This window comes from Gadus chalcogrammus, chromosome 16 (genome assembly GCF_026213295.1).
Source record: "Gadus chalcogrammus isolate NIFS_2021 chromosome 16, NIFS_Gcha_1.0, whole genome shotgun sequence".
In the NCBI taxonomy this organism is placed as follows: domain Eukaryota; kingdom Metazoa; phylum Chordata; class Actinopteri; order Gadiformes; family Gadidae; genus Gadus; species Gadus chalcogrammus.
Window position 1 is genome coordinate 1,886,988 of NC_079427.1, and position 13,139 is coordinate 1,900,126.

General features: G+C 44.4%; 2 protein-coding genes across 2 annotated transcripts in view; both read right to left on the minus strand.

Moving 5' to 3' along the window:
* Positions 1-1,763: 1,763 nt before the first annotated feature.
* Positions 1,764-13,139, minus strand: part of LOC130406731 (uncharacterized) — a 144,315-nt gene continuing 132,939 nt past the window's right edge. The window contains exons 41-42 of the mRNA XM_056612418.1: positions 8,738-9,023; positions 1,764-3,299 (exon numbers count right to left, since the gene is read on the minus strand). Of these exons, the coding sequence (XP_056468393.1) occupies positions 3,040-3,299; positions 8,738-9,023 (546 nt within the window). The 3' untranslated portion in view covers positions 1,764-3,039. The remainder of the gene's footprint in view (positions 3,300-8,737; positions 9,024-13,139) is intronic.
* Positions 9,838-10,924, minus strand: LOC130406744 (caspase recruitment domain-containing protein 16-like). The gene is made up of 3 exons (XM_056612439.1): positions 10,794-10,924; positions 10,058-10,330; positions 9,838-9,956 (listed from the first exon to the last, which is right to left on the minus strand). The coding sequence occupies exons 1-3, from the start codon at positions 10,798-10,800 to the stop codon at positions 9,946-9,948; spliced, it is 291 nt and encodes a 96-aa protein (XP_056468414.1). The 5' UTR covers positions 10,801-10,924; the 3' UTR covers positions 9,838-9,945.

A 13,139-nucleotide genomic window follows, 5' to 3' on the forward strand; every position in this document is an offset into this window, starting at 1 on the left:
CAGGCTGATGCTTGCGTTCAGCACAGCCACAGCGCTTGGTTCGTGTTACTTGGACAGGGTCTGCCAAAGCTACCTCAGAGTAAACACATCCATCAAGCTACCATCAGCCTGCATTATTGATTACTCAATAAGTCCAGGTGTGTACACTCCCATTAGGCCTAGCTAGAAATGCAATTTTTAATGTATCACAATATCTATCAACTGATTTACTTGTTAATTCAAATACTTGCCTACAAGAATCTATTTTATGTATGGGAGACCTTCAAAGAGATGATAGAATACATTATTGTGCTTCGTTCTACCTAGCCTATAGGCAAGGAACAAATCAAACCACTGGTTGACTCGCTACAGACGGACTACTGGAACCAGCAATAGAAGGCCTACGTCACAATAGGCCCACAGTTATTAAGTACAAAAAACACACACTGTTGCGGAGTTGGTAAAGTTACAAAACCGTGCCGTGTGAAAGTGAGTGAACTCCTGATATCACAGACAGTGAGGACATAAACATGAACTACAGGAGTCACAGCAGGAATCTACAGAACACAAGGACAGTGGATCTGAACTCTTTACACATTTAGTAAATCCATTAGAATAGCACAGTATAGAGCGACCACTATTGTAGGACCTATAACTAAACTCTGGTCACTGACGCTTCGCAATACTGAGAGACCAATGTGCACATCATAATCATTCAGTAATGATGAGTCTAAATTATAAAAAGTCCAAAGGTTGTTTGATAGAAACTCTGCTTATCAACCATTGTTTCCAGTCAACGTAGGCTGCGTGACTGACTAACCCTATCAATCTACTTTTTATTTTTTTTATCAGTTAGTATGCTCTCTTTTCCATGACGTGATTTGTGCAAAACAGGTTCACACAAAGGTTACCCAGGGCCTCTTTCGTGTCTGAGAAGGCCGTGACCATCTCCTCCCACCAGGCCAGGGCCTCCTGAGCAGTGATACCTTTACCTCTACAGGGCTGACCCGAGGTCAGCGGCACCAGGGACCAACCGGCGTAGGAGCTCACCATCCCTGGGAATCCCGGAGAGCCCTGGTCGTGGAGGTTGAGAGAAATCTGCCCCCGCAGCCACCTTGGAAGGCAGTGGCCCAGCTCCGTCCCAGCTGGTGTGATGCCCCAGGAAGTGGACGGACGACCGGCCGAACTGGCCCTTGTGGGCCAGTTGGCCACTCATTGTGGGCCTCATTGGCCCACAATGAGGCTGTGCTGGTTGAGGCGTTCTAAAAGGATCCGTGGGTGGGGCGGGTAGACGAAAAGGAAGGGGAGGTCCCTTCAGACGGAATCCATCAGACGCTGGAAAGCTTGTGCGGCGCTTTAAGACTGAAGGGCCAACGCAGGACCTCAAAGCCTGAACAGAGTGATGACTGCGGTTTTAGGGAAATCGTGTTGACCAACCAGAACTTGGTGACAGCCCCGGACCAGGTCCACCTAAGAGAACACCATCTGTCCAGCCAGCCGGGACGAAGAATCCTGGATATGAGGGACTGGACACGGGTCTGGGATGGTGGAGCCGTTGAGACGGCGGTAATCGCTACACATGAATCCACTGAAGTGTCAATGGTGACCCAATAGCTTTACACTGGTGTATTACATTGTTTATAGAATCGTGCTGAATTATATTAACGTGATAATATTTACTATATTAAAGGTATTGATAGATATTACGTTGGCATGACACATTTAAAATTATGTCAAACAAATTAAGCAAGAAAGCAGCCTTTTCCACAAACCATTTTTATTTTAAAACAATATCATAACTGTGTCAGGATAATGTTAATGTGAAAACCCTGCGAGTGGGAGTTTGCTCATATCAATGTTAACATATTTATAAAAACGATATGAGCCATTCCCCACTTGGGGAATATGATTAAAGATTGTGCTAATCAAGATGATGTGGTAAGGATGATAATGTGGATTATCAAAAATGTCAAGATAAACAAAAACAAAAAAACTTTCTTTGGCACAATGTCAACTTGTTTTACCAAGTCTGGGATCACGATCTAACTTTTTTATTTTTATTTTTTTATATGTAAATGATCTATATTTACATTTAGGGCATTTAGCAGACGCTTTTTTCCAAAGCGATTTACAGCCATTCATACACACTAGGGCTGGCCCGAATGCCATTTTTCAGGCTTCGAACGCTCGTTGGTTTACCCGAGCAAATATTTGAATATTCGTTCCAGAAAAACACACCATCAAAAACAACATTAATAATCCCTATATACTCCCTGGAACCAATTTTGACAGTATCTGCACATTTTGTTGAAGATTTAATAGCTTTTGAACGTTAATTAGTAGACCTAAATAAGTTGGAGTTCCTTAGTTTTTCCCCGTGAAAGCGAACAGCTCCCGTTCCAAATCAGCTGTCCTCTGCCATCTCAGCCCTTACGGGAACTTTTCATTTCATCCTGGAGCGTGCATCTTTTCAGGGAATTTGTTAAATAAATCCATAACAAATACAGAATATTGATTGTCTTATATGGCCATATTATATCCATTATATTGTCCGGGTATTCCCAAGACGCTCACACTCTGCAGCAAGCCAGTCACAGTTGATTGGTGCGGCGCTGAACAGCGAACGTAAACAACTAAGCTAAGGTTAGCATTTCGCTAAGCATTACTTTTCCTCCCGAGATCCCGCTAATGTTGTGTTATACAGTAAAGGGAAATAAGATATCTATTCTTCCTCCACCTCTCTCGCTTCTCTGCTTGGAGTCGCTTATAGTTTGCCTCCCTCGCTCTGGTAACGTCACGTACGTGGAACAAAAAAAAACAAAGCTCAGAATACTGATTTATGCTTTGAATACTAATTTTCCGAACGAGTATTCGTATATTCAAATATTTCGGGCCAGCCCTAATACACACGGCGGAGTAAACCATGCAATGTGACAGCCAGCTCGTCAGGAGCAGTCAGGGTTAGGTGTCTTGCTCAGGGACAAAGAAAAGGGATCGAACTAGCAACCTTCTGGTTGCAAGCCAACCTGACATCCGCCTGTATCTGGATATATAGCCAGGCTACAGACCCAGGGTGATCCATAAGTCATTCTCCATCTCCTTCATACTATCAATCATCACCTGACTTGCTCTCTCCCCTTTCTTCATCACCATGTCGATCAGACACCGTGCTCGGTCTGCTGTATTCCTCTGGTTCTCCATCACAGAGTCCTTTTCCTCAGTACTGAACACCTTCTGCTGCAAAAGGTCATCCAGGAGAACTTTGATCACTTCGATTGAAGCTCTCTTCACGAATTTAGAACGGATCCTTCGAAGCTCCCCTGGAAGAGAAATCAAAAGGCAATTTAAAATGACAATGTGCAAAGACGTGATTAATTCAACTCGTCTTTATTGGGGTAAAGATAAAACTGTTTGTCAAAAAAACTTGTTTAATCATAACATAAAAAAAAACCTTGTTTCCAGTTCAGATCAATAATTCGAAAAAACCATGCCTATCATACAACAAAAATCAAGAGTTTGTCCCTTGTGCATTAAAGGTCCCATGACATGAAAATCTCACTTTGAGTTTTTCTAACATAAATATGAGTTCCCCTAGCCTGCCTATGGTCCCCCAGTGGCTAAAACTTGCGTTTGGTGTAAAACGAGCACTAGCTGTTCTACTCGCCTTTGAAAAAAACGGAGGCTCAAGTGCGCTGATTTGGAACGTCTGTGTTTAGGACGTCATCAAGCATCTAAGCTCCTCCCCTTACTCTGCCTGGCCCGCCCAGAGACGTTGGCCCGCCAATGAGACTCGACAGTGCGAGCTCCACATGTATGTGTGTGAATACACACACTGTAACGCAAGTGTTTCTTGTCGTCTCTTTGACGTGTCTTGTATTTCCACAACGAGACTGTTGTGGGGGTTATCTGAGCCATGGTTGAGAAGGAATTGGGGGAAAGGAACTTTGGCTTTGACTCGCAGAAGTACATGAACTGCGACATGCCGCCGGTTGCCGCGAGACACCATCGCCCGGTGTTTCAGTTCAAGTCGTGACCGTGTTAACTGGTGACCCTCAGCCAAATGCTTCGCTTGTTGTCGTGGCTACGCCAGATGTTGGAAATGAGGAACCAGACACTTCGCTGTCCTTGCGAATGCCTCTTTCATTTGTTATTCAATAAAATGTCAAAAACATTCTAATCTCATTCGTTTTTGGAGTGTAATTGGAAGAAACTTGTCACGTAGAACCGATCTAAGCCGAAATAAATGGAAAATGAATGTTTAAAATATGATACATTACTGGATTCGAATTCATACCATTGTGGGGAAAAATATAACAAACCGCAATTCCATTCCATTGTGCCGTTGACCCACTAGGAAAATATCCGTCGTAGTAGATTAAAATTAACTAATTCTTTTTGAAAACCCGAAAGGCAGCCAGATCAACTTGTGACCCTACTATCCATGTTGTTAAGACCATGCATTGGTCGTGTTTCCAAAAAATAAGACGCCTTTACATCCAGTTAATCAAAACCTAATGTTTCCCCCCCACTGCTTGAAACTAGCCAAATACACTGTTATGCGCTCATTATTCTATAATTTCGGTCGCCTGATGTGGTGTTGTTGTCCCCTTTCACTGGATGTCTCTTGAATTTCCTCAGCCTCCGGAGGAAGTACAGTCGCTGCCTAGATGACTTTGTCACATGTTGTGTGTGGAGGGTCCAGGTTAGGTCTTCAGTGATGTGCACACCCAGGTACTTAAAACTAGGAACCCTCTCCACAGGCTCCCCGTTGATGATGAGGGGGGTGAACCCGCTGTCCTGCTTCCGCCGGAAGTCCACCACCATTTCCTTTGTCTTTTTTATATTTAGGGCCAAATTGTTGGACTGACACCACAGTGCCAGGTCTGCCACTTGGTTCTGGTAAGGCTGCTCGTTGTTATCAGAGATAAGACCCAGCACCACAGTGTCGTCTGCAAATTTAATGATGGAGGTTGAACTTCCGGAGGCTGTGCAGTCATAAGTGTAGATGTTGTACAGCAGCGGGCTCAGAACACAGCCCTGGGGGGAACCGATGTTGAGGGTCAGCGGCCCAGAGGTTACACCACCCTCCACTATCACCACCTGGGGGCGGTCAGTAAGGAAGCTGAGCACCCAGTTGCACATTTGGGTGTTGATCCCCAGCGACCTCATCTTGTCGATCAGGCGGAGGGGCACTATGGTATTGAAAGCTGAACTGTAATCAATGAACAGCATCCTCACATAGTTCCCCCCCCCCACCATCCAGATGAGTAAGAGTGGTGTTTAGCAGGTTGGAGATGGCATCGTCTCTGCTTCTGTTTGCTTTGTAAGCAAACTGGAGGGGGTCGAACGAGTTTGGCAGGGAGGTGCAGATGTAATTTTTCACCAGCCTTTCGAAACATTTCATCACTGCAGAGGTCAGGGCCACTGGACGGTAATCGTTCAAACATGATGGTTTACTATTTTTGGGCACCGGTACAATGATAGACTTTTTAAAGCAAGATGGGACGACAGCTTGGGCCAGGGATGTATTAAAGATCATGGTGTACACTGGAGCTAGCTGGTCAGCACAGGATTTAAGGACCCTTTCAGGGATCTGGTCAGGCCCGGCAGCCTTTTTCCCATTTACCCCTTTGAACACCCTCCTCACATCACTCTCACCTACTATGAAGGGGGTTTGGTGTTATTCCCAAACATGTCGGCCATGACTGCCATTGAGTTATGATCTTCACTCTCCATCTCAAACCGTGCAAAGAAAGTGTTGAGTTAATCAGCAAGGGAGGGGTCAGAGCTACACACCGAGCCGGCCTTGTTCTTAAAGTCTGTCATTATTCGCAGGCCCTTCCACACACTAGCGGGGTCACCAGCGGTGAAGTCGGCTTCCACTTTGTCCTTATATCGGCACTTTGCAGCTTTTACGACCTTCCTTAGGCCATAAGCAGCCACTTTGTAGTCCAACATGTCCCCCGTAGTAATCCCAACATTATAGGCAGCAGTACGCGCTGAAAGTGCTGCCCTGACAGTTCCATCTACCCATGGCTTCTGATTTGGGAAAACTTTTATTTTGACTGATGGTATAATGTCATTTACCAGTAGGTGTATGTAGTTCCCGACCACTTCCGCAAACTCACTGACGTTGTCGGAGGACTCCCGGAACATTTCCCAGTCAGCGTTGTCAAGCGCGTCTTGCAGCAAGCCTTCTGATTGGTCATTCCAACGTTTTACTTCTTTAGTCACCACAGCTTCATTAAGGATCTTTTGCTTGTATTTAGGGAGAAGGAAGATGGCAACGTGATCGGACTTTCCGAATGCAGGCAGGGGGATAGCCTTGTAGCTGTCCTTGAACGGAGTGTAGCAGTGATCCAAGGTGTTGTCTCCTCGCGTCGGGAAGTGGATATGCTGTTTAAATTCAGGCAGGCCCCGGGAAAGTTTGGCTTTGTTAAAATCACCGAGAACGATGATAGCAGCTGCCGGATGACGATGTTGTTGTTTGTTTATCACCTCCTGCAGCTCGGATATGGCAGTATCTGTGTTGGCTTGTGGGGGGATGTAAACCGCGGTGGTGATGATTGCGGTGAACTCGCGGGGTAGATAGTGGGGGCGGCACATAATGGACAGATGTTCCTGATGGGGAGTACAGCCCTGGGAGAGAACGGTAATGTTCCTCGGATCACACCACTTGTTGTTAGTCATGAAACAAACTCCTCCACCCTTGGACTTTCCGGACTCTTCCGTTCTATCCATGCGAGTGATGGAGAAATGCTCGGCGGGTGTAACAGAGTGATCCGGGATAGATGGGGACAGCCAGGATTCGGTAAAACATAAAATGCTACAATCTCTGACGTCACGCTGGAAGGCAATCCTTGCTCTAATATCATCCATCTTATTCTCTAGAGACTGGACATTTGCTAGCAGAATACTGGGCAAAGGTGGATGGTTTACCTTCCTCCTCAGTCTGTCCCGGATCCCCCCTCTTCTCCCTCTGTGTTTTGACCGTTTCCAGGGCTTGTCGCTATTACTGTTATGACCGTCAGTTTGTCGGAGAATCTCAGCTGGAAACGCCGACTTGCTGTCAAAAGACGTGCCAAGATAAAATATGCCGCACTGATCCCTTATTTCTAAAAGCATTTGGTGATCATATGTGATCATACTAAAAGTCACATCAGTAAAAAAGTAACGGTAAAATGCACAGTCTAAACATAGAGACCCTGACGGCGTCTGGACACAGCCGCGCGTCGAGTGCAAGCAGGTGAGCGGAAGGCATCTTGAGTGAGGGGCGCTGCCCTGCAAAAGCCACAATTGTAACCTTGAATCGGCTAAACTAAGGTTGATCTTTCGTTATATTTTTGTCTATTATGATGGAAGTATTCTCTCGCTTCTTCTCACTTGCTCTCATTGTCGTTCCGCTTGCTCGCGCCCACTCTAAAAATCATTAGCAATTAGCAAAAATGTGAAGTAAAACAAAATTCCCGTCATACATGCTCTTCCTCACGGACAGGTAAGCTTGTTTTACACCTCTCCTATTTGAGGAAAATTATAATAATGGATAAATTACTTACAAGTTAAACCCACACCCAGAGAGGCAACAGAAGATTACACTGGTGCTACACATGAAGGCCGGGCTGTGGGAGCAGCTCATCAGGCAACCCAGTCTCACGGAACACACTGTCACGTCACGTCATTTAGTCTATTCATTCGTGATCTGGGACACGTAATTTTATTTTTTTCGGGCGGAAAACACAAATTTCAAACTCATTCTAAAAAGAAGACATGAAGCAGCTACCGTTTTTCCGTCGCGGTTTGCCTACAGAGCAGCGCACCTGCATTAAATATATCCGTGAATTGTCACAATTCCTCAGAATTAAAGGTGAAAGTAGAAACGGGTGGCCAAAAGCTGTCATATTGTTGGAAATATGTGCTTTTGGCACGAAAAAATTAAATTACGTATCCCAGATCACGAATGAATAGATTAAATGACGTGACAGTGTCACTTAATTCCGTGAGACTGGGTTGCCTCAGGTCATACTATGGGGTTCACTTACACTGGGAGTGAGGACTTCCCTCAGCCTCAGTGTGTCATATGTGCACAGGTTCTGTCTAATAACTGTTTGAAACATTCTCTCAAGCCAGAGGAGTTTTTTGAGACAACTTGAGACAACTTTCTAACCCCGACAGATAGTATTAGGAGGGCAGGACATTTGTCTTACATGGTCAGATATAGTCTGGCTAAGTCAGGTAAGCCTCAGGCGGAAAAAGATAATATTCACTATATATCCACATACAAGCCAGTGAATTCTATGCATTCAGAATTACAAACAAAATACATTGTGGTGAGCTGTCGGTGGAGCTGGGGTACACAGTAGGACGGAGATTGTCCAAGGGGGTACATGACTTGATGATACATGACGTGAGTTTGGGAACCACTGAAAATACTTATATTACTTATTACTTATATTGTTCCTTATATTATTATCAGTGAAATAAGGTCAAGAATCTTGGTTTCATTTGTTTTTTGATGGGGAATAAGTTATTCTAGTTTGTATGTGTCCTGCAGACAACGTGAATAATAGATTGTTGTGGTCTGACATATAGTTGAATAGATTCCCCAGCATCAATTTGTGGCAAAATGGACAAGACATTGTCCAGATGTGCAGGGTGTGTATGTATGTTCATGACTGACTGTGAATATTTGATAGAATTGCAGCAAAAATGGGTCTGGATTATTTCATATTGACCATATTGATCAGTTAAATCAACTCACCTTCTGCACCTTCTGCCTGTGTTGCCCTGGAGGGAGCTGGAGGGCCTGATGTGGTGCTGGATGTTGTATGTCCTGCAGCCTGTGTTGCCCTGGAGGGAGCTGGAGGGCTGGATGTGGTGCTGGATGTTGGATGTCCTGCAGCCTGTGTTGCCCTGGAGGGAGCTGGAGGGCTGGATGTGGTGCTGGATGTTGGATGTCCTGCAGCCTGTGATTCACTGGAGGGAGCTGGAGGGCTGGATGTGGTGCTGCTGGGTGGGGCACCAGATATGGAGCAGGCATCTAGTCTCTAGCCACATAAACAGAATATTGACGTTAGGGTTAGGGTTACTTTCTGTGATAAGTTGCTCAACTTGTGATGTTGTGATAGAATATAAACACTAATTTAGACTAATATTGTCGGAAGGAAGAGCGCCTCGAACTAAATGAAAGTATGGGGCGTTGACAATAAGCGAATGCGCGTTCACGCGAAGGGGGGTCGTAATATGCGGGGGGGTCGAAATTCGGCACAACACCGGCGACCCCCTTCATTGAATGAACCCCTTCATTCGACCCCCCTTCCTAATGAGCACATACCACTGACTGAAGTGATCTATTGCTTAAATATACTCCGTATACCCGCGTATACCCTGGACTACACCAGTGCGTATACTACACAAAACATAAGCATGTTTTCAGTTGGCACTTGACAGTTCCTCAAGCTACTTCACTTCCTGCCCTCCATCTGGATTTCGCACGTTCGCGATGCAGCAACGTGACGTCAAGGAGTGTAGGCCTACCCATCAAAAACACATTTCACAAACGCATTTTTTCCAATCACAATTAGGTTGTTTAATTCATTAATTTTAGTGACTTGCCATCGTTGTCATCTTGGCAAAGTAGTCGAGAGGAGAATGAAGCTCTGCCGCGCGATTCGGCAGTGACGACATGTGGGGGTGGCAAGTGGAATCACGTGACAGCATTTGGACAAGACCTTACTCACTATGGAGGTATAAATTACTAACCCCCCGCCCCCCTCCCTTTTTGACCTGATAAAGAAAAACACCTTGTATATAAATTGTTACAGACAGCATGTTAATGAAAGAAAAAACATCAACCAGAGATTTATTTCTATATTTTATTTAATGTATCTTATCCAGGACATGTAGTGAATACAATGTTGTGGCTTTCTTCATTCCTCAAGAATCAAGCAACAGTTTATCCTCCTCAGGTCACTTCTGATCTGTTTGAGTTAGACAACAACAGTGATTTCATTGCAACGTTACTGATACACGAAAGGCTTCATCCAACAACAAATTAACAACATTCCTAGTTACAACTTACCCATAGCATCAGAAGCGATCAGCACCAGTTGACGGCATAAGTGCCTGTCCCTCCGCAACAGGCAATCGATCATTATCCCACTTGATTCCTCCCCTTTCCCGATCACCGTGTCGATCACACAACGTGCCTGGTCCTGTGTGATTCTGTTGGCCTGAGTCACAGTCGCCTTTTCCTCAGTACTGAACACTCCCTGAGCCAAAAGGTCATCCAGAAGGCCTTTGATAACTGCGGAGGAAACTCTCTGCACAAAATCAGAACGGATCCTTTGTAAGGCTGAAACAGAATGCAAAAGGAAATATAAAATATAAAATGTTGAAGTCAACATCAATTCGTCTTTGGTGTAGGCCTGTTTTAAAAACCAATAGCCTATAGGCCTAAATACAAAGATCCAAATTAACGACTCCATTGGTGGTGATTGGGTAGGCCTCCTTACAACTTGGTTCAGGTTCCTCGTTTTCTCACATCTCTCCTCTACTTCTTATTAAAGGCCTACTGCAGTGTTTGATATCGAGCCTGCTGCTTGAAGTGGAATAAAGTATAAAGAAACTGCCCCCGCTGCGTCCACCTGTCGAGCAGCAGAAGAAACTGAACCTGATCGCCCAAATCTCTCAAGTTCAAATACATTGCCGAATTTGAACCCCTTTCATATATGGCAACCACGGTAACCTACAGCAAAGTGTGCAACATAATAAAAACTCATGAATAATCTATAGATGGTATGTAAAACACGGCCTACCTTCCATCGCTTACGTGGCTTCTCACCTCTTCGATTTCACTTTCGTTTTGAAGCTTCCTCATTCTGGACGATAAGTGAGATCAGGATTCTTGGAAACCACGCCTTGTTTCACTTAGAATCCCGCCAAGCATCAAACCGACCAATCACCACCCCTCACCTGTAGTCTTCTGGAGGAGGCGTCCTATATACTTATTAGGTCCATGGTCCGAGCGGAGCGACCCAGACGGACATTTATCTATTCAGGGGAGGCCGTTGACAGCGGACTTCAATGACACCCTGATTACCACATACAAATAAAAACAGAAATACAAATGTACAATAGATATAAACAGTCGGTCAAACAACCAGAATGACATTTTAATAAATATAAATAATGCAATGGGACAATTAAGAAAGCTATTTAAAACACAAACAATCCTTATGTAACGCGACTACAATCATGCCCTTAAGGTCATCTTCAGGTTGGGGGAATATTATTATTACTGGATTAAGTGCAAACCCATGTTTTGTGTCAGCAGATTGTCTGTAGGCCTGTTGATATGCAGGAATGCAGGACTGCATATCAAACCCTCGCAGACCCCGAGGAGCTCGTAATTACAGGTAAAGAGAGTTAGTTTGATAGTCTTTAGGCCTAAAAAGGCTGAAGGGATACGATAGTAGGCCTATTAGTAGCCTAACATCATTTATTTTTTAAAGTCCTATTGTAGTTTGGTGTGGATGGGCCAAAGGACGACCAGGAGTTGGTGTCGTTGTTGTCGTTGCATTTACAATGAATTTAGTGTAGAAATGTAGGTTACGATACATACAAATAAATATTAAAAAGGGGCAACTAATCGCGATTGCGCTCATGTCTGAAACCTCTTCGATCCTCTTCGATTTCCAAGGGGATAAGGCCTTGATAACTCCAGCTGGCAGTCGGATAGACCTCACTCTGAACTCAAGATGTCTCAACGAACAGAGAAACCCCATTCAATTCGATCAGCAAATATACGTTCCGAGTCATTTTTACATTGAGCATGGTGAGGTTTTATGTGTTTTTATTGGTCGGCATGTCATGTGTAAAGGCCGCATGATATTCATGAATTGCGTTGAATTGCTTTAGGCTTCAATTCAACGCAGACATAAAAAGCCAAATTACACAAATGTTGTCTATTCCACAATTACTAATAACTAATAATAACACTGTTTCTGACAACGTTATAATAAGGCGACAATATTGAACCAATAAATGAAAATAAGAAACACTTTACGTGCAGTAATTGTAGACAACACTGGAGGAAAAAACTGTTTTCCACCAAACATTTTGACGATAATAATGGTCAAAGATCCAGGTTATGGACATCGTGTTGTGACCCATTTTCGACCGACTCCAATCTGGCCGAATGTTAAGTAAAAAATAACTATATTATAGCCTAGGTAATTTATTTATATTGTAGGCCTACTATCAATTCCAAACAAACATTTGAAAAAACTGGCCACAGGACAGCATTCTGAACGACAGGTCAGGACGAGACCCGTTTTCCATAAACTCCAATTTGGCAGGTTGTTGAATAAGAATTACTATATACTTACACCGGAAAGCCCAAAGCAGACATGTGCTTCATGCGGAGGCTGCGATCACCTGGAAACACCTGTGGATGTTCTACCAGTCTGTGGCGGCCCGCGCTCTTTCCAGGGTTGGAGTTAGGTGGGAGCAGTCGGAGCTGAGCTCCCATAGAGACAAGTCTGGCTCCCATGAAAGCATCCAAATATCTGTGGGGTCTCTGAAGAACTTGCGCTCAGTTGTTGTCGGGGAACGGGGAACGGGGGACGGGGGACGGGGGAGACCGTACCGGCTTTGCGCTGAGTGGTTGACAACGCAAGACAACTCCGTTTCGCTTTGGTGTCCGGTTCGCCCTGTCTGGGCTTATTTTCCCGATAATGATCTATTTTCCCTTACTTAACGTCAGTATAACGCTATATGTGGAATGGAAAATGGCGTTATTTGTAATTACAATAGGCCTATGCTGCTGTATTTTCAGAGACCCCCATTTGAGTTTGCTGCTTTCATGGGAGCCAGACCTCTCTCTATGGGAGCTCAGCTCCCACTGGCACCTAACTCGAGCCCTGGCCTACATTGTTTTGTAGTCAAATTTCTTATTCAAATGTTAACAAATTTTGCATGGTTTGAAATAAAACAAATCTACCTGTATTTTCTTTATTTGATTATTATTTTGCAAAAGTTTAAATGAAGCAATCACTTCTGGGAATTTCCAGACCAAATCGAGTAGGCTAGACCGTGTCTGGGGTGAGACATGTTTTTATTATGGAGCGGCTGGCTCTGATGGTCTATTGCTTTTTTTTCTG